The 27,750-nt window shown below is 42.6% G+C and overlaps 1 protein-coding gene across 1 annotated transcript; it reads left to right on the top strand.

The window, feature by feature from the left end:
* The first annotated feature begins 12 nt into the window (after positions 1-12).
* LOC136445040 (rapamycin-insensitive companion of mTOR-like) lies at positions 13-27,750 on the top strand. The gene is made up of 37 exons (XM_066442889.1): positions 13-80; positions 175-222; positions 1,466-1,563; positions 2,170-2,231; positions 2,564-2,695; positions 4,564-4,627; positions 5,213-5,339; positions 6,184-6,350; positions 6,639-6,706; positions 7,366-7,433; positions 7,759-7,841; positions 8,138-8,225; positions 8,631-8,721; positions 10,348-10,414; positions 10,606-10,686; positions 11,135-11,235; positions 11,639-11,816; positions 12,293-12,394; positions 12,547-12,593; positions 13,086-13,227; positions 14,096-14,152; positions 14,504-14,646; positions 15,120-15,246; positions 15,878-16,042; positions 17,557-17,633; positions 18,155-18,233; positions 19,019-19,140; positions 19,670-19,757; positions 20,221-20,313; positions 20,862-20,968; positions 21,602-22,783; positions 23,104-23,275; positions 24,004-24,262; positions 24,788-24,925; positions 25,693-25,816; positions 26,273-26,411; positions 27,054-27,750. Exons 1-37 carry the CDS (start codon positions 35-37, stop codon positions 27,135-27,137), a joined length of 5,016 nt encoding a protein of 1,671 aa, XP_066298986.1. The 5' UTR covers positions 13-34; the 3' UTR covers positions 27,138-27,750.

Raw genomic sequence — 27,750 nt, 5'->3', positions numbered from 1 at the left:
CGGACATGCGCAGCAGAGCCAGCTAGCAGCCAACATGGCGGCCGTCCGGGGGCGAAGTCTGCGGTCCGTCAAGAGGCGAGGTACCCGTCTTTCCTGCCTTCCCGCGCCTTTATTCCGCCTCCAACAGCCACGATTTCTTCAGGATAACTTCTGTGTGTCTTTTTCTGTCCACAGCTCGCCACGAAAGCGGGGAAGAGAGCGTTATCGTGGACTTCACGCGTGGTATGTATGGTGCACTTCCGTTATGTAACAAAACCCGTCCCCTCATCATTTGTGCCGGGTGGATTATACGCTATGTAAACAATATCAGATGAAAGATTTCCCTCTTATATCCTCCCCACATCCTGCCTTAAACTACGAAATACCGTTCTTTGGGATATTTTCCTCATAAGGATATCAGCATTCGCTGCGATCGTTGTTTACGTTTTGAAAGTCATTGCCAGGAAAATCCTTTACTATAAATTATGGCGGCGGAGCCGGCGGCACTTGGGTCTGTTTTGACCGACTCGAACCGATTTTCCGTCTTCCGAATTCCCCCGGCTAATCCGTCTACTGGGGAAATCGATAAAACAGTCTTGTGCCGGTAGACAGGGTAATGTTGGGGGTGGGTTTTGGCGCGGATCCCCGAGTTTTACTGCATAACGGTAACGCTTTGATATCGGCTTCTGCGTGGGAAAATATTTTTGAAACCGATCCGATCTTGGAAACCGATTTCATCTGCATACGTCACGTTTAAGAAAGCGATTTGTTTTCTGATTTGAAATAGAAACGACAAGCAAATATAAAGATTTTACGAAAGTAAATGTAACAGATGATTTTCACATCAATTCAATCCTTTGTTTAGACTGGGTAGCACAAACGGCCTTGACCCATTTCCCAGAGGGGAGGTGAAAGGTCAAGGTTCAATGCGGCAAAATATACACACTGTCTGGAGATTTATTTTCCTAAAAAGAAGAGAAAAGTCTGTGAAAGTCTGAGGTATAACCACAAATGTGACCTAACATGTACAATTTTGGCGTTCGGCCAAACGCACGATGTGACCTTACATGCACTACACTTGACCTTAATTTCCTTATCGTTTCCGCTTCTGTTCATTGCCATGGTAACTGCTGATATAGTTAGTGACTCTACATTGTTAGAGGGCATATAGACAGGAAATTTCTTCCTAACATCAACAAGTTCGAACTCAATTTACTGTTCGTTTTTAGTAACGTTACCACGCAAAACACACTAGCACATCACACCCAAAAATTCTCAACTGATTTGACAATTTCATAGAAACAACTGACTTTGTGTTATTTATTTAGTCTAGAATATTGCAGATAGATTTTTATTTAAATCTGAAAAGAAGATTATTTTACTGCACCCTGAGCTTCACATATAATTTACACAATCCGTCATGTACCTTTTTTAATTCAAAAATCTGATTTTGTAATGTTTGAGATTTTCTTTTTGTATCCTCCAGCCGCCTCCAAGAACCTGCGCGAAATCCTGGCCAACATCTGTCGACCCGCAGGAATCTCTGATGGACGCAAACTGGGACATCTCAACAACTTCCCTAAGGTATTGATGGAGGGAAGGAGAGAATAGAAAGAAAGGGAGGAAGGATTGAAGGAATGTATGAATGAATGAGGGAGTCAAAAAATTAACAAATACATTGATCCAAATGAATGTTTTAAAATCAAAATCTGACGACTCATGTTGTAACGCTATAGTCTAATAGTGATAACACTTGATTATTAGTAGAGTGTACACCGATCATAAAACAAAAGACCGACATTTTTTTCCAATAATAGATTATAAATCTTGTACAATTTGGTAAGTACTTTTCTGTCAAATTCAAGAAGTTTTGCCTTTATTGGGAGATTTTTCTCCCAAGCTATATACATGTACATTTGTATAATATTAGTTAAGTATAATTTTTTTCAGTGAAGTGTATCGCATAGCCGAACTCAGACAACTTGAATGTGAATTCAAAGTGAAATGTTGAAAGTGAAAGTGAAAGTGCAAGCAATCACAGATACTGACCAGTTTACCTGTGGGAATAGACGTATGTGTTATTGCATTGCAACAGAGATGTGGCAATGATAATCATGATAGCAATCTTCAGTTCAAATGGCAACATGAGCCCCAGGAATTCATGCTATAATTCTGCTATTTTCCCTGCAGCTGCTGTGCCACTATGGCCAAGATGTGGACTGGGGCCTCACTAGTGAAGAAATCATCAAATGGTGAGAAAATAACATTTTTTCATCTTTTTACATACTCGGACTCCTTTGTACGATATATAACATATAATGAAAGTTTATTGACTTATAGAATATTTTAGAGTTTTTGTATCCGTAAGCTGGAATTTGACTACTGGTATAGCTCATAATTTTGACTTTGAGGTTTGGGTTTTATTCACCTCTTTGCAGTGTACAGTTAGGAATTCCAATTTTTATCTGCAAATTGTAGGTTGCAGGTGCTATTCTGAGTTTATGGACAGGAGATATATTGTTTTTTGATAGATTTGTGTAGTGCATTTATTGTGCTGTGTAATAATTTTTTTTCTTCTCCTCAGCGTGCGTGTCGCCCTCCTTAGTGAAAGAAAAGAAATCCGAGCAGCGGGCCTGCGAGTCTTCAGATATTTCCTTAAAGACGCAGCGACGATGGAACTTCTGCTGCGTCTTAAAGTGGACTTCCTCATCGCCAGGTAAGACGTGCATTCAGTCAGAACCTTAGACTACTATTGTTTCAAATGCGAACGCTAATCACGGTGAACACTCCATTTTCTTTCGACCGCGAAATTAGAACCCCTCGACAGTAAAACTCTCTGGATGCGTGTAAAGAACATTGTTACCCAGTGGTTTACCAACCCAATAAAACTATTCACCTGGACTGTCAATTGTTTTCCGTCCCACTCATTGTTTTGGAGCCGATTTTTTAATTTTCATGGTTGAATCTGTCATCTTAAGCTTAAAAAAATACATTTTCATCAGTTTTATCTCATGAAATTGATATTTTTGAGACGGAACTAGTTGAATTTTTTCCCCGTCACAACAAGCAAATTTACGTCCTGGGACGGAAAGACGGGTCCTGTAGACAGCCCTGCTATTCACGGATGTACTGACACCATAAATGATAATAAAAGAAAATCTTTTGTACAAAAGCACCAGAAGACAGACCGTCACCAAAACGTCTGCTAGGTACTAACTAATTAGTTATGGTTTGTAATGCAGTGGTTTCCCAACCCGATGAAGCTATTCACGGATGTACTGCCATCCTGGTAACTTGTTACTAAATTTACAGTCAACATGTAGAAGTCTTTATTTTGAAAGATATATCTTTACACAAGGACCCGTTTCTGTAGTGATAATATATTGAAAGAGAGACACATAGCTAATCAGAAGATGAATTTGTAGATTAGACATTAGAATCGTTGTCATTCCAAATATGAGGTGTGTCGAATATTAGACTTTTCTACACTGGCAAGAGCAGATTGTTTTCTTGTGACCTGTAACACTAAGGTGCTTTTTCCTTACTGCACCCCACATAAAAGTTGATTAAGCTAAAAGCACTTCCCCTTCTAAGTAAGATAAGATCAATAGAACGTTTCCATCAGGAAATTTGACCCAGTTTGAAGTCAGCTGGATGATTTATTATCTGCCATTTGTTGTGTGGATGAATCATTGGAAATTACGTCACCACTTGTTAGTACATGTAGGTCATACTTTGCATTTTTCTCCATTTTGAATCTAAGTACTGTTACTGTACTAAAAACATGAAGTCACCGCCAGTAATTGCTTAATAGTTATTTTGATCAGATATTTTAGGTTATAATTTGTAGTGTTTAAGAAAACATGATGGTATTATGTTATTTTGATCAGCCATATTTTAGGCGGATATTCATTTGAAATACATTTTTGTAAAAGGCACTAAGACTCCACTGTAAAAGCCATGTACGGCTATTCATTTTTTCTACTACTGTACATTAAAACATGTTGGCATGATTAGTAGGCAACTGATGACGATCAATATTTTGGCCCAAATTGTTTCTCTTCTTTTAAAACATTTTTGACCAAAATCTCATGCACATAGGGGACTTACAGGTGGGGCGATCTCGAACCAGTTTAGCTGAAATGAACTCAATGAACAGTTTAGCTCCTCTTCCACTGGTCGTGACAGAGAAGACAGACGCTATATACAGTATTTACAGGTTCATTGTACCGGGGAAATTCCCCTAGCCCATTTTGACAAGCACAATGAACAGTGGACCACGGCTTAACGTCCCGTCCTAAGGACTGCGATCTTCAAAGGTAGCGTGCATGCCGAGTGAGCGACACAGCCGGGATCGAACCCGGGGCTTCTAGTTCCAGAGGCAAGATCGCTAACCACTGGACTATGCACGCTGCCCCGGGTGCACCCAGCTTTATGGAGTGAATTCAGTCATATTCAAGTCTTCTTCCCTGCCCTCTGTTTTTATGATAATCCCTTGCTATATTTTCACATTGAAATGTTCGAGAACCAAGGACATAAATTGGTGTTTGCTTTATTGTTTATCTGTTGTTGTTGTTTCCCCAGATGTTTAGACCTTGCCCAGAGTAACGACGGAGAGAGAGTTCAGGCTCTCAGACTCATCAGGAAGGTGAGCCACATTTTCTCTCCTTTTTGGTATTCAACAAGTTATGCAGAGTCAAATTACTGCTTTCTAGCATATGCAAACTACTGTCGTTGCTTGATTTTGTTTTGATAATTGCAAGTTGTTTGATTTTTTTGATAATTGCAAGTTGTTTGATTTTTTTTCGATAATTGCAAGTTGTTTGATTTTTTTGATAATTGCAAGTTGTTTGATTTTTTTTTGATAATTGCAAGTTGTTTGATTTTTTTTGATAGTTGCAAGGTGTTTGATTTTTTTTGATAATTGCAAGTTGTTTGATTTTTTTGATAATTGCAAGTTGTTTGATTTTTTTTGATAATTGCAACTTGTTTGATTTTTTTTTGATAATTGCAACTTGTTTGATTTTTTTACTGTTTTCACAAGAATTTGCATGTTGCAGGTGCTTGTTTTGAATGGTTTTTACCTGTTACTTTGTATTCTTCTGAATATTTCTTTACGTACTCCTCTGAAAAACTGCTTTACCTTACCTTACCTTACATCATATATGAATTATAACTGTCCATATTGATAGCATCAGCACTATGACAGAGTTCCATGTGTTGATTTCCGTAGATGGTGTACGTGAGTCCATCGTTGTTTCCGTGTTCGCTGGTCAACACGCTGGTTGCCGTCGGCAACGAGGGATCGCAGGAGAGAGACCGTCTCCTCCGTGCCAGTCTGTGTGTGCTCTGTGAGCTGGGTAGGGACATCTTTTATTCTTTCATTCTCTCATTCATTCATTCACTCTCTCATTCAGTCATTCATCTGTGTGTGCTCTGTTAGCTAGGTAAGGATATCCTTCATTCTCTCTTTACTCCTTCACTCTCTCATTCACTCATTCACTCACATTCAGTCATTTATTGGTGTGTGTTCTGAGCTGGGCAACATCATTCATTCATTCATTCACTCAGTAATTCAAAATCATTCCTTCATTTGTTCGTTCATTCATTCATTAGCTCACACTGTAACTCACACAGAAACTCACATAGTAACTAACTCTCTCATTTACTTCAGATCAGGGCCTAGATTTAGGGTTGGAATTAGGATGATTAGGGTTACAGTTATTCAACACCTACATGACTGTACTGTCTGTACAAAGACCCTGGCTGACTGTGGTTAGAGTTGATGTTAGTGTAACTATTATCTTATGTGAGCTGCAAAATCCTGTTTATGTATCTCTCTCTCTCTCTCTCTCTCTCTCTCCAATTTTACGTCTTTTATTCCCCATCATATGGGGGTTGGACGTGCTTGCACATTGATGGGGAAGCCCCAGAACTCCTCATCAAGTGCAAGTCCTTTTTTGTAGCAAGAGTTTTTACGGCTGGATGCCCTTCCTAACGCCAACCCAAACCCTACTGCTGGGCTTAGGATATGGGAAATACGTTTTAAGTGCCTTACCCATGGACACAACGTCTGGGTGCATGTCCGGACATGTCTGGGTACTCCACTGGGGATTGAACCTGGGTCTCATTGGTTCATAGCCGGATGCTCTGCCACTATGCCACACAGACGCCACAAAGTCTGTTTTTTCCCTCCCCTTCCAGCTATCCACAACCCGTTGGTGGTGTCTCGCTGCGGGGGCGTCGGCACGATCCTCAACCACATCCTGGACTGTCACCTGGCCCGCATCAACGAGTCGCTCATGGCAACTGTGCTGCACCTCATCAACCAACCACAGACAAGATGCTACGTACGCGCCATCGAGCTGCAGGTTAGTTTCATCAACCAATCACAGATCAATGCTAGTGAGCTGCAGGTTAGTTTCTTTAAGTCTTATCAACCAATCAGAGATCAGATACTGTTGACCTGCAGGTTTGTTACTTACTAGTAATCTCATCAGCCAATCTCAGATCAGATGCTATCGAGCTGCAGGTAAGTTCCTGAATCTCAGCAATGTCTCATTGTAAGGACACTTTACCTTAGCATTGAGGTTGGATTAGTGACCAACAGTTGAGATTCAAATTTGCAGTCGAATGACCATGTTTCTTCTCCCCTGCAGCAAATGTTGGCTCCCTTCACAGACTTCCATTACAGACACAACGCAGACACACCAGACAGCCATATCAAGTAAGTATAGCAAACCTGACTATGTCTGATTCCAAATTGATATATATAGAATACAACACGGGGTATTCCGTATCACCCGAGGTACCAGCCCGACCGCGGGTCGGATCGCCCGACGGCGGTAGGCCGGAGGGCGATCCGACCCGCGGGAGGGCTGGGACTGAGGGTGATGCGGAATACAACGTGTTGTATTTTATTTATGTCATACCTTGGTCATACCCACCTGAGAAAACATACATTTCAATGCGGAATGCGCCAGAAGTTGAGGGAGTTTTGTGTCCTCGAACAAGAAACTGTAGTAACATTGATTCCAATCTCCGAATCCGGTATTCGAATTTCCGACGGCCGCACAACAGGTGCGCTCGAAATGCGTTCGAAATATTCTATGGATGCCTGTGTGATAACACTTCCGACCCCTATGTGATTCGGATAGTTATCACACGGTCCGGAACATCCGTATCAAGCCCAGGTATGACATAAGTACCTTTACCGTTTCTACTGTCAGATTTTTGCTGTTGCAACATATTTTGAGATTTGTCTCAATTTAGAAAAAGGGAATGAATCATGTCTGACGCTTGCAGGTAGATTGTTGTGGCTTGCAGGAATTTATTCTGTTGTGGTGCTTGATGCAAACTTTATGCAATCTCTCTTCGTCCTTTCAGTGATGCCAGAGAAACGACACTATTGTCAAGCAAGATGGCCATCGCGACAATCTTTCGATCGTGGCCAGGTGAGAGGCCTAGAGTCTGCAATTTCTTTGTTTTATGATAACAATCCAGCTGTATTAGAATATATTGCCAGGTTTCAGGCCATTTGTATTGTTCTACAATGGCAAAAGTTATTCTTCAAATTGTTAGTGAAAGCTAAATGGGTATGCCTTCTGCCGATGTAGACATGTTTCATGAAAGACTTAGGATGATGAAGTTGATAATACACAAAATGTGCACATAGATATCTTCAAACTGTTAATCCATTCGGATGCCCACGTGCTTAGGATATAGAAATGCAAACACACATACATGTAAATATCCAATACAAGTTGATGTGTTTTTCAGGTGTGGTTGTTTTATGTAAACCCGACGGCAGCGGAGTTGAGTCCCTACTGGGGGTGATGTGTATCCCCAACAACGAAGTTAGGGTGAGGAGAGGACTTTTCATTCTCATGGTTGTGGAGGATGTATGTGTATGTTTGTATGAGGATGTGTGGATGGTGTTCAGCACCAAGGTCAGGTGTGTTTACACTTTACACGTGTGTGGATGGTGTTCAGAACCAGGGACAGGTGTGTTTATGTGTGTGGATGGTGTTCAGCACCAAGGACAGGTTTATTTGAATGTGTGTTTTTACCTGTGTGTGGCTGGTGTTCTGCAACGAGGACATGTGTGTTTATTTTTTGAAGACTATTTTCTTAATTTTTTTCCCTCTTTTCCTTGCAGCAAGGAATTATGGACATCTTGTTTGACATCTTCAGATTACCCATTCCCACCTGGACGGAAGACTTCACTGTTGCACTGAAGAGTTCAGGTAACCGATTTTCAGGATGACATTGTCTTGAGATCCAATGTCTTAATACAAGTCAAAACGTGTCAAGACAACTGCAAGACGATATCTGACTTTACCGGGTTGATGAAGAGTTGATATATTTGGAAAAAAATACATGTCTAATGTAAGACTAAAACTACATTTTGGTTTTTGAACGCACATTCAATGTCACAACATGCTTGCTTCTTTGACTGTTAAATGACAATGAAAAGATGTTTTTGATTATTTAACAAGCATATTACATGTTGTATATGTCACTAATGTGTGGTAAGCAGATATCACAAACTGTTACAATAACTACAATTTTGTAAAAGTTTTTTTTACACAGTGAAACCAAAGATTCTTCCTCCCCTTACAGCCAGTGAAAATAATTTGTTTCTTCCACAGACCCTTCAACATTCCAAGACACGTGGCAACTTTCTCAAGGGTTTGTTGTCGAGGAGGCCAAGTCTGTCCTGCCCAGTAGAACGTCTTCAAGGTAGGACTGTAAGATCTGACTTAGAATGAAGCTTAAGGATGGATGACAAGGGGTTGTGTCAAATGTATGAGTGTTTGTGTGTGCATGTTTACTGAATGTATGTGTGTGTGTGTGCGTGCGTGCGTACGTGCGTGTGTAAATATTGTATCAAAAGTTTTTGCAATGAAAAAATGTACAAGTTTCATGAAAAGATTGCTGAACAACAGATACAGTCAAACCTGTATTAGCGGTCACCTTTGCATAGCGGCCACCTGCCCATAGTGGTCACTTTTTGTCGGTCCCTTGAATTTTTCCCATTGACATAAGCATTAAGAATTAGGCTATAGCGGCCACCTGTCCAACGCGGTCGCGGCCAGACGATTTTCAGTCCCGCGGGTACAGTAACACTGTCGGTAACGGTCAAATGTGCGCCGGTGGAAGCCGCATCGCCACCGCACGCCGGGTTCAAAATCTTCATTTTTCTAATGAAATGATCAAGTTTATGTGAACTCAACTTGACAGGATAATAATAAAGAAATAAGAATGTCTTGTCTTCGTTAGATTATCCATGGTTTGACGCGAAGTCAAGTATTTCTTCACATGGCTTGTACATCGTAGCATATTTGACTATTTCTGTGCATTTGGACTGGACAAAGATTACGGTAGTTTTTGGAAAATACAACCCGCACATGTATCTGATGCGCTAAGTTCGTGAATTATTTCAATGTCGGCGCAATATTTCCGCTTTCCCCGGGAATTCATCCGAAAAATTATGTGCCCAAACACGATTTTCAAAATGGCGGAGCAGCATAAAGGTCATCGGAAGACACCACTGTTGCGGAGGTATAGTGTGTTAAATCTATTTTACTGCAAACTATCACTGAGGATAATTACTGAACCAAAAGCTTCAAACTAAATATGGATAACATTACTATGTTGTAAAAGTTGGGCTGTTACAATTTTCTGAAAAGAAAAAAGCCCTCAAAAGAGCGACCTTCCTCTCATTACCCTATAAGCATAATGGTAGAAGCCGATCATGACAAGCAAACAACAACAGATTAGGAAAATTGTCGCCACGATTTTATGTTTGAAAACGGTCGAAAACGAACAGTAAGTGGCAACTGAGCAACATATATTTTGTTCTTAACTAACTAGGTGGCATTTTGCTGCGAAGGACTTTGTTTCATATGATTAAAACTCGTTGGTGACGCGTGTGCCTGCAGCGAAGCAGTCGCGAAGGATCAAGAGTAGAGCTCGAGTATGGCGATGCTGGTCTGTTCAGACATGAAGCTCGAGCAAGCCAAGGATTTTGGAGTTGACAGATACAATAATTTTTTTTTTAAGCCCATTATAGAAGTAAAAGAACAACAATCGAATTTCTAAAATGTGCCTTACCTATGTAATGTTTACATGTGTACTGTACGGTGAATAAATGTATCTCAGTGGGTACTGAAAACATGTGTCACTCGTGGTCAATTAATCAACATTTTCTCCATAGCGGCCACCTTTCCTTAGCGGCCAGTTTTGGCCAGTCCCTTGAGTGACCGCTATAGACAGGTTTGACTGTATAAAGAAACTGTCTCATATGGATATCATAGAATGAATAATACAGTTTGTAACTTATAGTACTTAAATTTGCCGTTCCAGAACCAACCTAATAGAGAACTACCTGGGTTTGGTGCTGTCAGCCTTCCTTAATGCTGGGCTCCTGGAGGTGAGACAGTCACTTTTCTGTTTTATCATTACTATGATGTTTAACATTGGTGGTGAACAGAGAACTTTGTTTGCCATAGATTTACCAGCTGGAGGAAACTATTCACAGATGCTGACTGTAGATGTTTCTAATCCTGTTTTAGCCTTTTCTGTTGTGCAGTTTTGTGACTTTTTCTGACTCATCCATCACAGAGTCTGGTGGAGGTGATCCGATCCAGCGACAACCACAACTCTGTACGAGCGACTGTTCTACTAGGAGAGCTGCTGCATATGGTGAGGCATCACAAACTTAAGTTTATAAATGACATCTGCAGCACATAATGATTCTAGTATGTTCTGAAGCGCTCAGAACAATCTGATAGACTTTGATTTAGATTTTAGACTTTGACTTAGATTTGGTACAAATATTGTATCCTGGTAAGATGTTGCCAAATTGATGTTACTCACACCCTCATTGAATTACAAAAAAAGATTTTAGGATTGAACTACAGAAATACATGTATAATCATTCTCTCTCTATCCAATTTAACGTCTTTTGTTCCCCATCATATGGAGGTTGGACGTGCTTGCACATGGATGGGGAAGCCCCAGAACTCCTCATCAAGTGCAAGTCTTTTTTGTAGCAAAAGTTTTAACGTTACATTGTGTTTCCTTATTGCCATGCCAACTGTTGTGTTTCCTTGTTGCCATGCCAACAGTTTGTTGTATTTCTCGTTTCCAGGCCAACCGACTCCTGCCCCACGAGTGTGGCCAACATTCCCACTGTCTGCCCTCCCTGGTTAACCTAGCGGCCTCGTTCGACGTGTCAGCACAGGAGAGACAGTAAGTCTGGAAAACCTTCTACCTTTAACCCTTAACCTCTCACCCTTAACCTCTAACCCAACCTGGCAGCCTCGTTTGATTTGTTAGCACAGGAGAGACAGTAAGTCTGAAAAACCTTTTACTGCTAACCCTTAACCTCTAACCCAACCTGGCAGTCTTATTTGACATGTCAGCACAGGAGAGACAGTAAGCCTGTAAAACCTCTAACCCTTAACCTCTAACCCTTAACCTCTAACCCAGCTTAACAGCTTGACAACTCAGGGTAATTTAGCTGAACTAAGGTCTTGTTGTCATGCCCCATTTACTTGTGATGAGAATTGAGCTAAATGTCTCATCCTGCTTTCTGTCCTTGTCACAAAGTGAAAGATTTTCAGTGAGCTGAACTTGAGTGTTGTTTCCCCAGACGAGCGAGTACGGCTGTGATGTGTTTGAACCGCCTGCATGAGCTGAAGAAGCGCGGACCGGTGCCCCACAGCCTGTACCTGGATCAGCTGATGCGGCACGGGCCCCGCCTGCCGGCCCACAGCAGCAGCCGCATGGCGCAGGTCAGCAGAGAGAAGCTGGCGCAGTATCTCAACAAGGTGAGACACTTATGAGATGCCAAGTTAAGGTCTGTAGCTGTATCTGTATAGCCATTCGTTGTAACACACCAACTTCTGTAGTATATAGCCGGTATAGCTGCCATTCGGTGTAACACACCAGCTTCTGTACTTGTATACCCGGTATAGCTGCATGCCATTCGGTGTAACACACCAGCTTCTGTATCTGTATAGCCGGTATAACCACCATTTGGCATAACACACCAGCCGCTAGGTCATAGCAGCATGAAATGTCACATTCAGCGCACTCAGAATAGGGAAAATTCTGCTGGGATGTCTATATGTCTAAAAAGGTTTTCCTGGCATTGCTCAAAGTTGTGAAATCTATCTTTTTTTTTTAAATTTACTGACTAACGTATTCAACATTTTTACACTATTTTTGATACACACTGCTGTAATATCTCAAAAATATTTAAGTTTGTTTCTAAAAAGTAACAAAGTTCTCCCGCCTTTCCCAGGACACGGACGAGACCCTGCAGCAGGCGATGAAGGACACTCAGGTGCTGGTCACCAAGGAGAACCTCAGCTGGGACTGGGACCTCATCGCCGTGGTGCTCAAGGTAAACAGCATTGTCATGGTAACTAGATATCAACGTGTTAACCCAGCTGGGACTGGGACCTCATTGCTAAAATCTAAAGTCAAAAGACTAAGTGCAAGATGAGATACAATTATAGAATTTTCTAATGTAGAACCTGTTCTGACTTGTTCCAGCTGTCCGTTGGAGGACCAAGATGGCTGGACGATGCTGCAAACGCCAGGTAAGATTTACATTTTTTACCGGTAACATTTCCTGTGCCTTTCCTTTAGTATGTACAACATGTTATGTTAATGACTGACCTGTAACAAGTAATACTGTAAGTGCCACAACTTTCCCCCCCACAGCTTTGTCTGAAGACTAAAATTAAATCTATTTCAACCGACTTAAGAAGCTGCTGTACTCAAACCTATATTGTTGTAAACCTGTTTTTGTTCTGTTCCTGACCTGTATTAGCATGACTCCCCCCCCCTGGTTTGTCAGGGGACTGATCTACTTTATCTCTACTTCCCCAAAAACCTCCTGCTCTCCAGCCTGTACTGTTTTAAGGCTGTTTTTATACCACAAAAGTCTTAATGTTTACTTTTCCTCCCCCAGGTTTGTGAGAAGACCGGTCTATTTCTACCGACCCCAGAACCTCCTGTAGTCAAGCCTGTACTGTTTTAAGGCTTTTTTTAAACCACAAAACTCTTAATTTTGACTTTTCCGCTTACAGGTTTGTAAGAAGACTGGTCTATTTCTACCGGCCGAAGAACCTCCTGTACTCCGGTCTGAAGCTGGACTCCAAACTGGCCGAGCCCAGAAAACTGACCATCGTGGGCTGTCAGCTCATGGAGTTCCTACTCGACTGTCAGGAGGTGAGATTTGTTTTATTTATTTATCGGTCAGAAATTACCCGCAATGGCTCCTATTAGCGCTGAATTGATGCAGGGTATTACAGGTTTCAAACAATACACAACATATATAATATCTAATCCACACTTGCATTTTGTGGAACTGTCGCAAGGGTCTGGGCGGCTGCCATTCGGCGCCACCAGGTGACCTCAATACGACCTTCCCCAACCGAAGTCAGGTACCCATTTACACCTGGGTGGAGTGAGGAAAGTCGTGTAAAGTCCCTTTCTCAAGGGCACAAGATCGGTGACATGACAGGATTCGAACTCGGGACCTCTTGGTTCTGAATCGAACGCTCTGCCGTTGCGCCACTCGACCCCATTTGTGCTAGGATATTGGAGATTTCTTTTTACACAACGGTAATTCTCACCTGCTGACTTTTCGGCGTCTATCAGACACCCTCTTCAGAGATTCTGACTATTTAAGGAGATTTGTGCTGTTTTGTGTGGAGGGAATTTAACTGTTGTTTCTGTCCTGAAAGCTCATCCTGTTTCCAGACTTAGTTATTGACATGTTTGTGCCTTTCAAATGACATTTTGCTTTTGTACTTAAAGTTTAAGAAATCACTATCTTGTCATAGGACTTTTTCTTCTGTGAGTGACTTCTTTTCGTCCTATGAAAGCCGATGAAATTGTAAAAGAATTCTTTCTTTTTTCTAGTCTCTATTCTATCAATGGCTTGTTTTTCTCTGCTTTTTGTCCTTTCTGAGATTGCAGGGGTACTGCATGGCAGTGTATCACAGGACCAGTGCACAGTAGAGTAGATTTTAGTTCATTATGTAGAAATAATACCTGTAAGATTTATTGTTTTTATTTACCGTTTGCCCTCCAGGAAGGTCACAGGTTCGTGGAAGAGGTGATCCGAGAAGTGGTGGAGTGTCTGTGTGAGGTGAGGGTGTGGCTACTGTCACCATGGCAACAGCAGCTGCCAATGGTTATTTTTATCATCATTCTGGGAAAAGGAGGTGTTGTTGATTTGTCTACAGAATTATGGAAAGATTAAAAATGTATTTTCATCAATTTTAGGGAATGATCTGAGAGTGTTTCTTGCATACTTTAATTTGTAATAAGGATTCCTTGCCATCTCACGTTTTATCCGCTGGATGGCTTTCTTTCAAGTTTGATACCACAAGCAATTCAAGTTTCAATCCAACAATAAATAATTCTGTACCTTGTATTTTGATTCTGTAATGACTTCTTTGCTTGAAACCCATATTCAAACGACGCTTCTCCTTCCCAGGTGTATGATGGGAAGGATGACGGGCTGTTCAGCGACCAGAGTCTCCAGTCGACCGTGTGTCAGGACTTCTTCCTCCTGATTGGTCGACTGTCGCGGCTGCAGGCGGGGGAGAAAGTGCTGGAGGCGTCCGGCGTGTACCAATGGTGGGGAGTGTTTTGTTTTCATTGCTTTGTTTTTATATGAAGTTCTTTCAGACACACCTGAATCTTATCTTTTGACTCTTGAAAGGAATAAAATCACGCTTAACTGGAAGATCAACATGAAAGCCTAGTCTGAGAGGAAAGTTAGAACCTGTACCACACAGTTGCAGGCAGTGAATATAGTCATTCAAGTTTTCCTGCCTGCTTTTGTTATGGTCTAGTCCTTTTGAGTGATTTTCACGTTGAAATATGTATCTAAGAAGCATGGAAATGACACTGATGCCTGCAAACGATTTGTTTGGCCTTCCATGTACTTTTAGACACATGTCCTAGCGGACATGTTACTCAAAATGTGGGATAAGGATGCTCGAATGTCTGTGTCGTCTGTACTGTGTTGAGTGAAAGATCTTAATAAGCCAGCTATTTTACCTATAATTGTCAAGCACAAGCTGCATTTGTTTTTACTTTCATTCCAGTTTCATGTCTATCTGTGGGCTGAAGGGCTGTGACCTCCTGAGGAAGCTGATCATCGCTTGTCTGGACTACAGCAAGGACGGGCTGGCCAGGGTCGTGCTGTCCAAGGCTCTCACGGCACCAGCTGAGGTATGCACTATAACCTTTAGCCTCTAACATTTAACCTCTAACCCTGTCTGGACTACAGTAAGGATGGGCTGGCCAGGGTCGTGTTGTCCAAGGCTCTCACAGCACCAGCTGAGGTATGCACTATAACCTTTAGCCTCTAACCCTTAACCCCTAACCTTGTCTAAACTTCAGGAAGAGATTACTCCTTTCACATCTTGTATTACCTGCACAACATTGTCCCCAAGGAAACCAGGTTTTGAGATCTCTTTTGTAAGCGGCAGGGTGTTTTGACCAGAACCCAGCTGAGATCCTGGGTTTGAATCCGGCGTCCCCTAATTTGTCCCGTTGACGTTGTGCCCTTGAGAAAGGCACTTAACACGACTTTGCTCACTTAACTCAGCTGAAAATGAGTACCTAGCTTTGGTTAGGGACGTCCCTCGGATAGGACGTTAAATGGAGGCCCCGTGTTTGAGGAGAGCCACACCTCAAACACGTAGAGTAGGGGTCCTTCCCAGTGTGAGCGGATCAAACCTTACAGTCTGGTCTGGGTTGACATCTTTATAAGGTGAAAGTCACCTGTTATGTCAGTCCTTCCACAAATGTGGTAAATCCCAATAGATAAAACACTCATATCTTTTCCCGTTCCTCCCAGTCGAGTCGTCTTTATGCCACGAGTTTTCTGCGAGTCCTTCTGCGGGCTCGCGTTCCGTTCTTCAACCAGTGGGGCGTGGAGTTCCTGGTCACGCAGCTGTACGACAAGAGCAAGGTCGTCGCCATGGAGGCCATCGATATTCTGGACGAGGCCTGCGAGGAAGAGGTCTGTTTGTTTGTTTGTTTGTTTGTTAACATACCAAGTAGACCACCGCACCATACTGTCTGTTCTAGCTAGAGATATTTGTTAGTTTGTCTGTACAACATACAACGTACAAACCACCACTTCAAATGTTCTGATATTGTGTGGAGAACAGATGTTTAAAAAAATGTTTTGCTACAAGGTTAACATGAGAACAGTCTGAAGGAAAGTCTTCACCTTTGTCTTAAACCATGCACACAGTTTTAGTTTTAGTTTTGCTTCCTTCATTTTCACTTCGAAATATTTGAGAAATAAGGAAAGATTGTGATGTGACTAAAGGTTGCCCTTTGACCGATAGTACTTGAAGACTCCTGGTTCCTTAGGCAATACATACCCACAGACCTTGCCTTTGGTACGGCTGCCTTCTGTGCTCTTCTTTCTGACTTTTCTCGCACAGTCCATGTTCCTTGTTGTGACCCATGTGTCCTCCCTCCTCCAGGCAAACCTGCAAACATTGATGTGATGAAAGGCTTCCTGCTCTAGTCCGTTTTACTCTAACAGGCCTGCTTTCTTTAGGCAATACATACCTACATGTAGACCTTGCCATTGATAAGGTTTCTTAGGCCACACCAATTTAATTTCTTGGTTAACGGATTTTTATTTTCCCAAAAAAAATTTAGTTTTCATGATTTTTTTTCTAAAATTTTTTTGGGGGGGGGGGGGGGGAATAAAAATCTGTTAACTAAGAAATTAAATTGGTGTGGCCTTAGAATCTGGGCTTCACAGGCTTCAGTTGGTTCCTTGATTTGATCCATGTGTCGTTCCTCCCCCCTCCAGGCGAACCTGCATGCTCTAGTGGACATGAGGCCGTCCCTGCTGCACGACTTCTGTATCTTGTTACTTTCACACACACTCAACATCACATATGCCCACAGATCTTGCCTAATACATGTATGTGCTGTTCTTGGTGACTTTCTTGCACTGTTTTGGTACCCTGTTGTGACCCATGTGTCCTCCCTCCTCCAGGCGAACCTGCAAACATTGATATGATGAAAGGCTGCCCTCTACGACCCTAGTCCGTTTTACTCTAACAGGCCTGCTTTCTTTAGGCAATACACACCTACATTAGACCTTGCCATTGGTAAGGCGTCTTAGAATCTTTGCTTCACAGGCTTCAGTTGGTACCTTGATGTGATGGAAGGTTGCCCTGACTGATTTTACTTGAACAGTCCTGGTTCCTTAGGCAACACGAACTCGCAGACTTTGCCATTGGTACAGCTGCCTTCTGTGCGTCACAGTCCTCAGTTAGTACCTTGCTTTGATCCCTGTGTCCTCCCCCCTCCAGGCGAACCTGCATGCTCTAGTGGACATGCGACCGTCCCTGCTGCACGACTTCTGTATCATGTTACTTTCACACACACTCAACATCACATATGCCCACAGATCTTGCCTAATACATGTATGTGCTCTTCTTGCTGACTTTCTTGCTCTGTTTTGGTACCTTGATTTGACCCATGTGTTGTTCCTCCCCCCTCCAGGCGAACCTGCATGCTCTAGTGGACATGAGGCCGTCCCTGCTGCACCTAGGAGACAAGGGGGCCATGCTGCTCATCAGGTGGGGCTGAAGGGATTCTGTAGCATGTAACTTTTATGCACACTCAACATTACATACGGTGTGGTCTTCAGACTCCGAATCTGTCAAACAAAGATCATGCATATTTATCAATGGTAATGCTGTACTGATCTGTGTTGTACTTCGCAAGTCTGCAGGGCTTCTGTAGCATCAGCTCTGAAACAAACAAACATTTAGTAATTTTACATATGGTGTGGTCTTCAGACTTCAAAACATTTGAAGAAAACCTTTGAGTAAATATGATTTCTCATGAGTTTCACGATGTTGTGATATTTTGTTTTACAGTAGTTCAAAAGTGGGTTGAGCATTTTTGAACTGGGAGCTACTCCGTCTCAGAATAATTTGCTACCTTAAAGTTGATTAAAAATTTATGGAGGACATTTTCTGGAGATATGTACCTTGAAATGTAGTTTGTGTGGCTGTTCAGTCTTGTGGCTTAGAGTATCATCAACAAACGAATGTGGAATCAATAATTTGGGTTTGTTGTTTTTCTCTGTTGTCAGATTTCTGTCCATCAGTAAAGGGTTCACCTTCCTATCAGAAGTGAACTACACGGCCAACGTGCTGGACAAGTGGTACAAGGTAAGGCCTGTTTTCTTAAACATTCATTAATCTTGTCCACTATTTTTCTGAAATAAAGGGAACTGCAAGTAGAACAGGGCAAGGTAGAATTTTGCCCAGGATACCCAGTTTATAACCACTCATTAAGTTAATTTGAACCAGGCCAGGGTTCTTTTTTTTTTAAATTTTTTTTAGCACAATGATTATAACAAACACAGGTTGATCACTTCTAAGATATTTTCAGGGGTTATTTCCTCAAAAATATGAAAAGTGCTTAACCTTTAGCACACTGAAGTAGCCGTCTGGCACCCAATTCCCTATTGGTTACAGAGTTAGGCAGCAGGGAGAATGTTGAATTTAGACCAGTCTTACATAGAGAGTCTGTTTATTTTCCAGTCCTTCAACAAGAAGTACGTTCATAGATTATTGCTATAATTGATACAGCAGGATAAGCATGGGAGAAAATAACATTGTTCTGAAATAAAGAGAGCTGCAAGTAGAACAGGACAAGGTAGATTTTATATTTTACCCAGGACGCCCAGTTCTTAAGCATGGCTGAAAAAAATCATTCTGAACTCAAGTTTCTTTGTTATTGTTTTCAACATTTACATCATCATCATCATAATTTACAACAAACTGGTTAGGGCAAGCAACTGAATAGATTTTGAGACATTTGTTTCAGGTATCAGGTTATAAAAGGTTTTTTACTTCATGTATTAATCATAATGTCAAAAATGTGAAAAGCAGTTGAATGTGGACCAAACTTACACAGAGAGACTTTCATGTGAAATCCACTTATTTTCCAGTCCTTCAACAAGAAGTATGTGCACCTGGTGGAGGACGAGTTGAACGAGGCCCTGACCAACTACCAGAAGCCGAAGGACGGGAGCACCTTCAACCGCAGGAACATGCACCACAGACCACTGCTGTGAGTCTTAGGGTTACTCTGGTCCAAGTCTTATTAAAAGTGTTTATACCAGTATATGGTTCATTACAATGTATCATAATAATGAAATTATATGTTGATAGAGTTATTAGGACTCAAATTTATATGTTGATAGAGTTATTAGGACTCAAATGACTGTGTATCTCTGTTATATTGTATTGTACCTCTTCCCTCATGACCTCAATGAAAAGCGGCCTGCGTGCCGATTTGAGCTTGTCATGAATAAACAAAGGTTCAAACAAACAAACAAATTACGACTAATAGGAAACTTCAATTTGCAGACTTTTCCTGGTTATTAAGTTTTCATTTCTGGAGGCTAGTTGTACAATACTTCCTTGCAGGCTGAACATTGTAAACTTAACACTGATTGTCTTAAAAGTTTGTAGAAAGCAAAGTTTTAGGCTTACTGTGTTTTTTTGCGACTCGTATGTACAATGTTGGTTAAGTACTGGATCTACCAGACAGAATTAGTTTTATTTACGCTGCATCATCAATGTTGCCTCCTTTCCAGGATGATGAAGAATGATGTGTACGTACCTGTTCACCTGTACGGGGAGCTGGTACAGCACAAGGCAGGCGCACAGCTGGTGGAGAAACAGGTAAGACAGGTAGCACTGGTAATACACACCTGTATGGAGACTCTTAACCCATTGGAAAATGTGGGTGCTCATTGTTAACAGTCTAAAATCAATTACAATGTATCTGTTTTTGGTAGTTTGGCAGCAATATCCTGATTTTTTGATATTCACTCTTTTGATAAGTTTTATATTAAAAATGAGGTAGGGATCATATTTATTTTGATAAGTAGATGGAAGGGCCTTTTGACATGTTTTATATCTACTGATGAATGTGTAGTTTTGCTAGTTCTGCTAGTTAATTCTAGTGACGCTGAAGAAGAGTGATGGATGTCACTCGAAACGCCCAGAAATGATATCCATAATTTATCCAGTAGTCGAGTTTGAACTGTATGTTAGTGATGAACGTGTAAATCATACAGCATGGATCAATCATGACCTTTGCCTCTGACCCTGGCCTGTCTTGTTCTCTCGCCATGTTTCTCAGGACCACATCTCAGAATTCTGCCAAAGAATCCGCTACCACGACTTGAGCTCTCCGGAACAGGTGCTGGAGCTCAAGGCTGCCCTCTGGTGTCTGGTAGGTGAACTGCACCTTTAACGTTCTTGCAAGAACTACATCATTGTATTTTTTGTAAACTATGACTTCTTATCATGAAATGTAGTAGGGCCTTAGAGTTAGATATGCAAAGCTTGGGTATAAAGTTAGGTGTAGATAGTTTGAAATTTTCATCATAACCAGATTCTTTGATTTGCCTATGAAGCTTGCTGGATTTTTCACCTAAGGCAGAGTATACCAGTTACAATCATAGATACCTACCAACCTTGTACTTAGTCCCCTAACCTTTAGCATGTTGGGGCTACAAAGTTGACATGGAGATAGAAAGCTGTCTCCAGACTCGTCACTCTTGCAGCAGTCAGATACAGATACAAAGCTTCCTAGGATCTGTTATATCAAGGCTGGCTATGTGCAGTTTTTTGTGGAATTTCCTTCATGAGGTATATAATAATACATGAAGAACTTGAATCTTGTACACAGACACAATTTCAAAAGCTGAGACCTACATATAGTGGCACATTGTACACAAACCTTTCAGGCATTTAAGGAAGTCTTGTTTCCTGTTTTAGGGTCATATCGGGACATCGCCCTGGGGTCAGAGCCTGCTGGATCAGGAACAGGTCATCCCCGAGATCATCCGGCTGGCCGAGGACTGTCCGGTCCTGTCTGTCAGGGGGTAAGCAGGCTTTCATAATTATTACCTAACCAAAAAGGTTATGTTTTTGGTTAGCATTCGAATGTATGTTTGTATGTATGTGGTTGAAAAGTCAAGAAGCTATGGATGGATTATCATGAAGACACTATTAGATTTTGGGCCCCCTGGTGGCTTTCCGTGGTACTGCAGTAGAACTTCCAGTTTTATATCTTGTTTGTAGAAGATTTAACAGCCATGTCCCAGCCCTGTCCGTCAGGGGGTGAGATGATAATTCCTGGAATCTGAATTTAGAAATATCCCAGATGTCACACACTTCTTTCTCATACCAAACTCCACTGTCGAGGACAAGAAAACCAAAAAAAATCACCATCGGACTTTTCCCTAGGTCTAGTGTTATGTTACGCCTTTCTGTTCTAAAGAGCCTTGAATAAATGAGGTTATGATCCCAGGATTATCTGAATTCAGAAATGTTCCATAAGTTGCACACTTCTTTCCTAGGTCTACTGACTGTACCTGTAGATAAGAAGACCATGCAAATCTCCATAAAGCTAACTTTGCCAGATGTTGTAAGTCCAGTGGCAGTGTTTACCAGCGTTACTGTCACAGGGACAAAAGTTAATGATGATAATGATGATGTTGGTCTTCATTTCGCAGGACGTGTCTGTATGTGCTGGGCCTGGTGGCGAAGACTCGGCAGGGCTGTGACATCCTCCGCGAGCACGGCTGGGAGTCCGTACGCCACGGCCGTGACGACCCCTGGCCTGTCGTCGACAACCGTGATCACGTGTTCGACGACGTGAACTCTGAGATCCCGTCCTCAGCGAGCGATCTGAGCGGGAGGGACATTTTCGATCAGGGGTCAATGGGGGACCTGAACGTAGATTCCGGACCACAGAGTCTCTTTTATGTCGAAAACGGTACCAAATATGGTCAGAGTCCGACAAGTACATTCTTCTTAGACATTAACGATAAAGGGGAGCACGCGCTGGCGAGAATAAACGAGTTAGACTCTTCGAACGCCAAGAGCAAGACGTTACCGAGGGGAGATTCGCGGGACAAAGACTCGCCAAAGGCCGGCACCGGACTAAAGAGAGTCAAGACGATGCCTGTCTTCAAGAGAAGCGGTATTTCTCCGGAGAGAAAGCTTCGAAGTAACAGCGACATCAAGCTGCAATATTTCCCCAGCTTCCGACGCGAGGAGAGGATACGAAGTCCCAGCCCGGGCGCGTACTACGCCGGCTCGTTGGACCGAAAGCCGAGAAAGAGCGAAGAAGAGGAACCGGACGATATGCAGAGTAGTAGAAACAGTATAAGCGACAGTAAGTTGCACAGTAAGCCGAGAAGCACGAGTTTCAAGCACAGAAGCGACAGCGACGAGAGTACGGGAAGCGTGAGAGCGGGCGGAAAGAGTCGGAGCGAGAGCTTTAACACCGATACCACGACAAGCGGTGTGAGTTCGATGGGATCGAGTCCGCACGCCGAGACGTGCAGTTTAAGCACGATATCTAGTAGCCAAACTGGTAGAACGAGTAGCCAACCGATCGACGTTACGCCGCAGAAGTCCGCAACGTTGCCACGCGCCGTCACGGCGCAAAATCTCCCGCCTTCTTCGCCCAATCCTGGCGCAAACCGTAGAAGCATGCTGAGCCCGCCGGGAGCGGATCTGGGCGTGAGCTACACGAGCACACGAGACGCGGCGGGCTACGCGACCCTGAGGTCGCTAAAGAGACACCGGTCGCTGTCAAGGGGTATGGAGTACGCCGAGAGCCTGAACTTGACCATCAGACCGGAACGAACCAGCGTGGACTCCTACTTCCCTGCCTTCAAACCCGGCAGGTGAGAAAAAGGATACACAATGTCTGCAAAAATGTGTGCTTGTTTTTTGTGTTAATCTGTTTACTTTTATAAATCATCTTCATTTTATTTGATAAAGTACCGGTAACAGACTTTTCCTGTCAATCCCTGGTTTTATGTTGATCTTCAAATTGTAACTTTTTTCTTTAAATGAAAGGGCAAAAAAATCACTATATACTGTAAATGTGTACTTGTGTACTTTCCTGGAGACCCCTATTTCTGTTGCCATAGATTCGTGATACTGCTAAATTGAGTACTGTACTTACTAGCAAAAATAAGATGTGTTATTCCTTTTCCCCCAGGTTGTTCCGAGAGAGCAGCTACACGTCGCTGGACGGCTCGGACAGTGTTCTGTACGAGAGTCTGGCATCGCCGCTGCGCCCGGTTGGACTCTCCGCCGTCTACACGAAGGGCGTCGCGCCCGGGAACTTCATCGGACTCACCCTCCCCATCCACCCTGAGATGATCTTCAGGGTAAGTAAACAGGCTTTTAGCTAGGCATGCGTCCATGGTTCATTTGGACGCCTGATACTAAAATGACAAGGAATTGGACGCCCTCTTTTCCAGCTGGACACACAGAGGACCCCCTGTTTCCCTGGTAATTACAGACACATGTTACTGTGTTACAGTGTCACTGCTGCTTTTTTTATTAAAGTTCTACCAGACACTGGGACAGCATGAAAACTGATTGATATGGAATTATCTACCAGGAAATTATTAATCCATAGAGCCTGTTGGGATACAGAGAGGGAACAAGCAGTTTTAGTGCTTAAAATGGTCTGCTGAAAGTATGATTAGCCTAGAACACACCTAGCCCTCACATCACAGCAGCCCCTAAGGCTCAGAACAAATGAAGACACTAGGACAGAATTTCATACATAAATCTTTTGCTTGGAAGTTTTATATAGAAGACAATGAATGTTCAACAATTGATCTCAGATGAATACAAATTTTGATTCACAAAGCAACCTGTGAATTAATTGGCAAAAAGTGAATGTCATGAATAAGGGGGAAAATTGAATGGACTGTTAAATGGCCATTCTGGATGGGGAAAGAATGATATGTGTTTTTATTGCTATTTCTTGATGATAAAACCATGTTTGATTACATTGTATACTGAGCATTGTGATTTGACATTGGTTTGTTCCTATAACTTTGTAAAACAACACACACTAAAACTTTTAGAATTCTTTCCCCCTCAGGTTGACGATGACTCCTACAAGGGTCCTGCCAGCCCCCACGTTCCCGCGCAGGACAGCTCGCGATCGTTCTTCCCGGACCAGCACGACGCCTCCCACCTGTCCGAGAGCATTCCGTCGGCGCTAGGCGACCACTCCCCCCCGCCCCTCGTCACCAAGCTCCCGCTCACGGCATCCGGGTTCGAGAGCCACGAGAGAGAGCGATGTATGGCCTGTATGGTCAGACCTCCCGAGGAGGAAAAAATCCAGACAGAAACTACAGGTACAGTAATTTATTTTCATACTTTAAAACTGTAATGGTTATCAGGTTAGAGAGCAGGGGAAAGCTTAGTGAAGAAGGACTAGTTTCTGGAGTTTCGGCTGAGTTCGAGAAAAGGGGTAAAGCTTCAGACGGAAAGTGCAGGTAGAGATTTTGTCATTCATAAGCCCATAAGTTATGTTTCAAAGGCCACCCAAAACCTGCACATCATAGGTTTAATGGGTGAGGCAGAAGGGGCAAGGTTAGTGCTGTATATAGGACTAGTTTCTGAAGTTTTAGCTGAGTTTGAGCACCATGAGAGAGAACAATGCGTGGCCTGTATGGTCAGACCTCCCAAGGAGGAAAAAATCCAGACAGAAGCTACAGGTAGAATTTGTTTTCATACTTCAAAAGCTGTAATGGTTATGAGGTTAGGCTGCAGGACTTGTTCTAGAAATTTTAGCTTAGTTTACTTTAGTTTAAGAACTATGAGAGAGAGAAAGAGAGAGAGAGAGAATGATGCATGGCCTTCTCTGTTCTTCCCCTCAGTTGAGTTGGAGGATGATAACGGTGAGACGAGCCTACTGGTTCCGCCGCGCAGTCGCTCCAGCAGCCGGACTAAACCGGACGGTTCTGACGCCACGCCCAACAGCGTCAGCAGCTACACCAGCACCGACTCTGGATCAGGTCGGTCTGTGTGTGTGTTTGTCTGTTGGTTTTGCTGTCTGTCTGTTTCTCACTATACACAATAAAGCTTTACCATACATTGGTGGTGTTGCTGTTTTGGCCTGAGGGTCTGTAAGAGTTGCCGTGTAGGTAAATGTACAAGGGGGGAGGGGGGAGTCTACTACCACTGTATCTGCATCTGTGTGTGTTTTGTGTGTGTGTGTGTGTGTGTGTGTGTGTTTTGTGTGTGTGTGTGTGTGTGTGTGTGTTGTGTGTGTCAGTATGTTTGTGTTTCTGCCATTCCCAATATGCACAATACAGGGTTGACAAACATCCACAGTGCTTTTGGGACTGTAAGGGGTTGCGAAGCCGTATGGGAAAGGGAGTGAAGTCTGCCATCTCTGACTGCCTCGCTACAAAAATGTGCATGTATATCATGTACCAAAATTGCTCCCTCTCCAGGGGGTTCATCTAAATCAGGAAAGAGGGGCGCTGCACCCTCTTGTCTCAGCCCAGTGCCAAATTCAGATTTTAGCTTAATTCCCAGCATACAGCCTTCACTCAGTGATCGATTCTTCTATAAATACAAGAATTCACTCCCTTGCCTGTGTGTGCTCCCTCTTGTTTAATTTTTCTAGAAAAAACCCTGCCTCTCTTTCCTTATTTTGATAGTTGTAAAGTCAAGTCTGTAGGTACATATGTACGATAGTAGGTAAGTATAGATGCCGTATATGTATAACGTTGCCCAGTCTTAAAGATTCTTTTCTAATTTGTATCCGCTTGTTTAGGCAACCGAAGGCTGTCGGTGGACACCCCCGCGGGAAAGGCAATGGTACGAGCCGAGGTCATGAAACTCATCATCAACCTCAGTAGCTCCGTGGCAACAAAAGCCCAGGAAACCGGGTTGCTAAGGTAAACAAACTGGGTTGCTAGGGTAAACAAACTAGGTTGCTAGGGTAAACAAATTGACTTGCTAAGGTAGACAAACCAGGTTGCTACTTGCTATTTGATTACTACTTAAAGGTAAGCAAACTGGGTTGCTATAAGGTAAGCAAAGAATTCTTTTAGTTTCGTAAACAATTGTGTGAAGTTTTATAGTCAACACCTGCCTTCATTATTTTTTTCTACAAATGGGTGAAAACAAGACGTTTTGATGAAAGGAAGAAAATGAGGAAGAAAAAATCTGTTCAAGAATTTGAAGGACAAAGTGCCCAAACCAGAAGACAGGATTGTGGCAATTCAAGATTAAAGATAAGACTGAGGAATCGATCTTAACAGTAAATGTAACAGTAACATCTACTAGATTTTCCTTTATGAACCTCTAAGTCTCTAAAGGTGTTCTAGACGTGTTCTTGTCTTTCCTTACAGTCTGAAGGAGAAGCTACCTAATGCGTTTGACGACACCTGCCTGTACTGTGAGGTGGCGCACCTGTTGTCTGAGTACACCTTCCGACTACCTGCCCGCCGCTTCATCCAGGAGCTCTTTCAGGACACCACCTTTTCTGAGGTACATGTACGCATGTGGACTGCTATGGCTCAGGCACTTTGGCATGTTTTCGGTGGAATAATAAATCTAGCCTCCATATGCATGTAGCCAAAGAAAGTAATCTTGTAGTGACATGGTGGACATATTTTTTTATTCTTAGTGGCAAATGTTAAGTTCCTGGCATATCCTAAATGCTCCTGGTGCTGAATGGTGTTCCAGCTATACTGTTGACTCTTTCCCTGGTGCTGATTGACCTTTTTGATCCATTGTTGACTTTGTCCCTGGTGCTGATTGGCCATCTAGATCTATTGTTGACTTTGTCCCTGGTGCTGATTGGCCATCTAGATCTATTATTGACTCTTTCCCTGGTGCTGATTGGCCATCTAGATCTATTGTTGCCCCTGTCCCTGAGTGACCTTGTAGCTATACTGTTGTCCCTGCTTCTGAATGGCCTTCTAGATATACTGTTGTCCCTTTCCCTGGTGCTGAATGATGTAGATTTATAATTGGTTCAGTTCCTGGTGCTGACTTGGCATTCTAGATATACTGTTGCGACATCTATGTTAGGATACACTTCTTTAGTCAATGGATTAGCCTCTCCCAAGAGCACAACATCACTGCAATATGTGTTGACTTACATGTGTTTGTTTTTCCTCTGTTCAGGTTTATGAGGAGGCGCGTGATCTACTGGGCATGACGACGGACACGGCTGTTCACGAGACGGTACGCAGAGAGACGGAGGCGTGATCACAGAGGTCGTAACCTTCAGCATACTGAAGTAGCCGTTTGTCACCCTATTCTCTATTGGTTACAGAGTTAGGCAGCAGGGAGAAGGTTAACCTTACAAGGCAATACTTTACTCCTTAAGGCAACACTATCTCATTTCCTTGGTTCTTGGATGTTTTAACCTTTAGCAGTAAAAGGACAAGATAAGAACTGAGGACTAGGAGAAAAACTTGAAGCTGACTGTAGTCATGGCCTTAAACTTTGTTTACAAAGTTATTAGCCTCCAATTCAACTTACTTTCTTAATGTCTGAGACTCTGACAACCAACAAAATGAATTGGTGTTGCCCAAAGCTCACACACACTAAAGCTTTAGACAGCCAATGGACAGCCAAAGCTTGTGAGATATTCCGTTCATTCCATGTTAAACATTCATAACTTTTTGTGTTCAGGACTGGCTTGAACATAGAACCAGACTGTTCTAAAAATCGCTTGCTCAAATGAATGAAAGTGAAACTGTCATTCAATCACTTATGATATGTAAAGACCACAGATGGAATATGATTGTGAGAGTCTCCCCCAAAAAGGGAGAGAGATTCTCAAGAGCTAGTCTAGTTGAGAAGTCTTTTTAAGGCC

The sequence above is a fragment of the Branchiostoma lanceolatum genome, chromosome 11 (genome assembly GCF_035083965.1).
Source record: "Branchiostoma lanceolatum isolate klBraLanc5 chromosome 11, klBraLanc5.hap2, whole genome shotgun sequence".
Classification (NCBI taxonomy): domain Eukaryota; kingdom Metazoa; phylum Chordata; class Leptocardii; order Amphioxiformes; family Branchiostomatidae; genus Branchiostoma; species Branchiostoma lanceolatum.
Note: the sequence above shows the minus strand (reverse complement) of the source record. Positions and strands in the feature narration are given on the sequence as shown.

Coding starts and splice junctions, on each gene's coding strand:
- LOC136445040 (XM_066442889.1), top strand. CDS start 35: ATGGCGGCCGTCCGGGGGCGAAGTCTGCGGTCCGTCAAGAGGCGAG. Junction 14,647..15,119: donor GCGTCCGGCGTGTACCAATG/GTGGGGAGTGTT, acceptor CTTTCATTCCAG/TTTCATGTCTATCTGTGGGC. Junction 20,969..21,601: donor CCGGTCCTGTCTGTCAGGGG/GTAAGCAGGCTT, acceptor TTCATTTCGCAG/GACGTGTCTGTATGTGCTGG.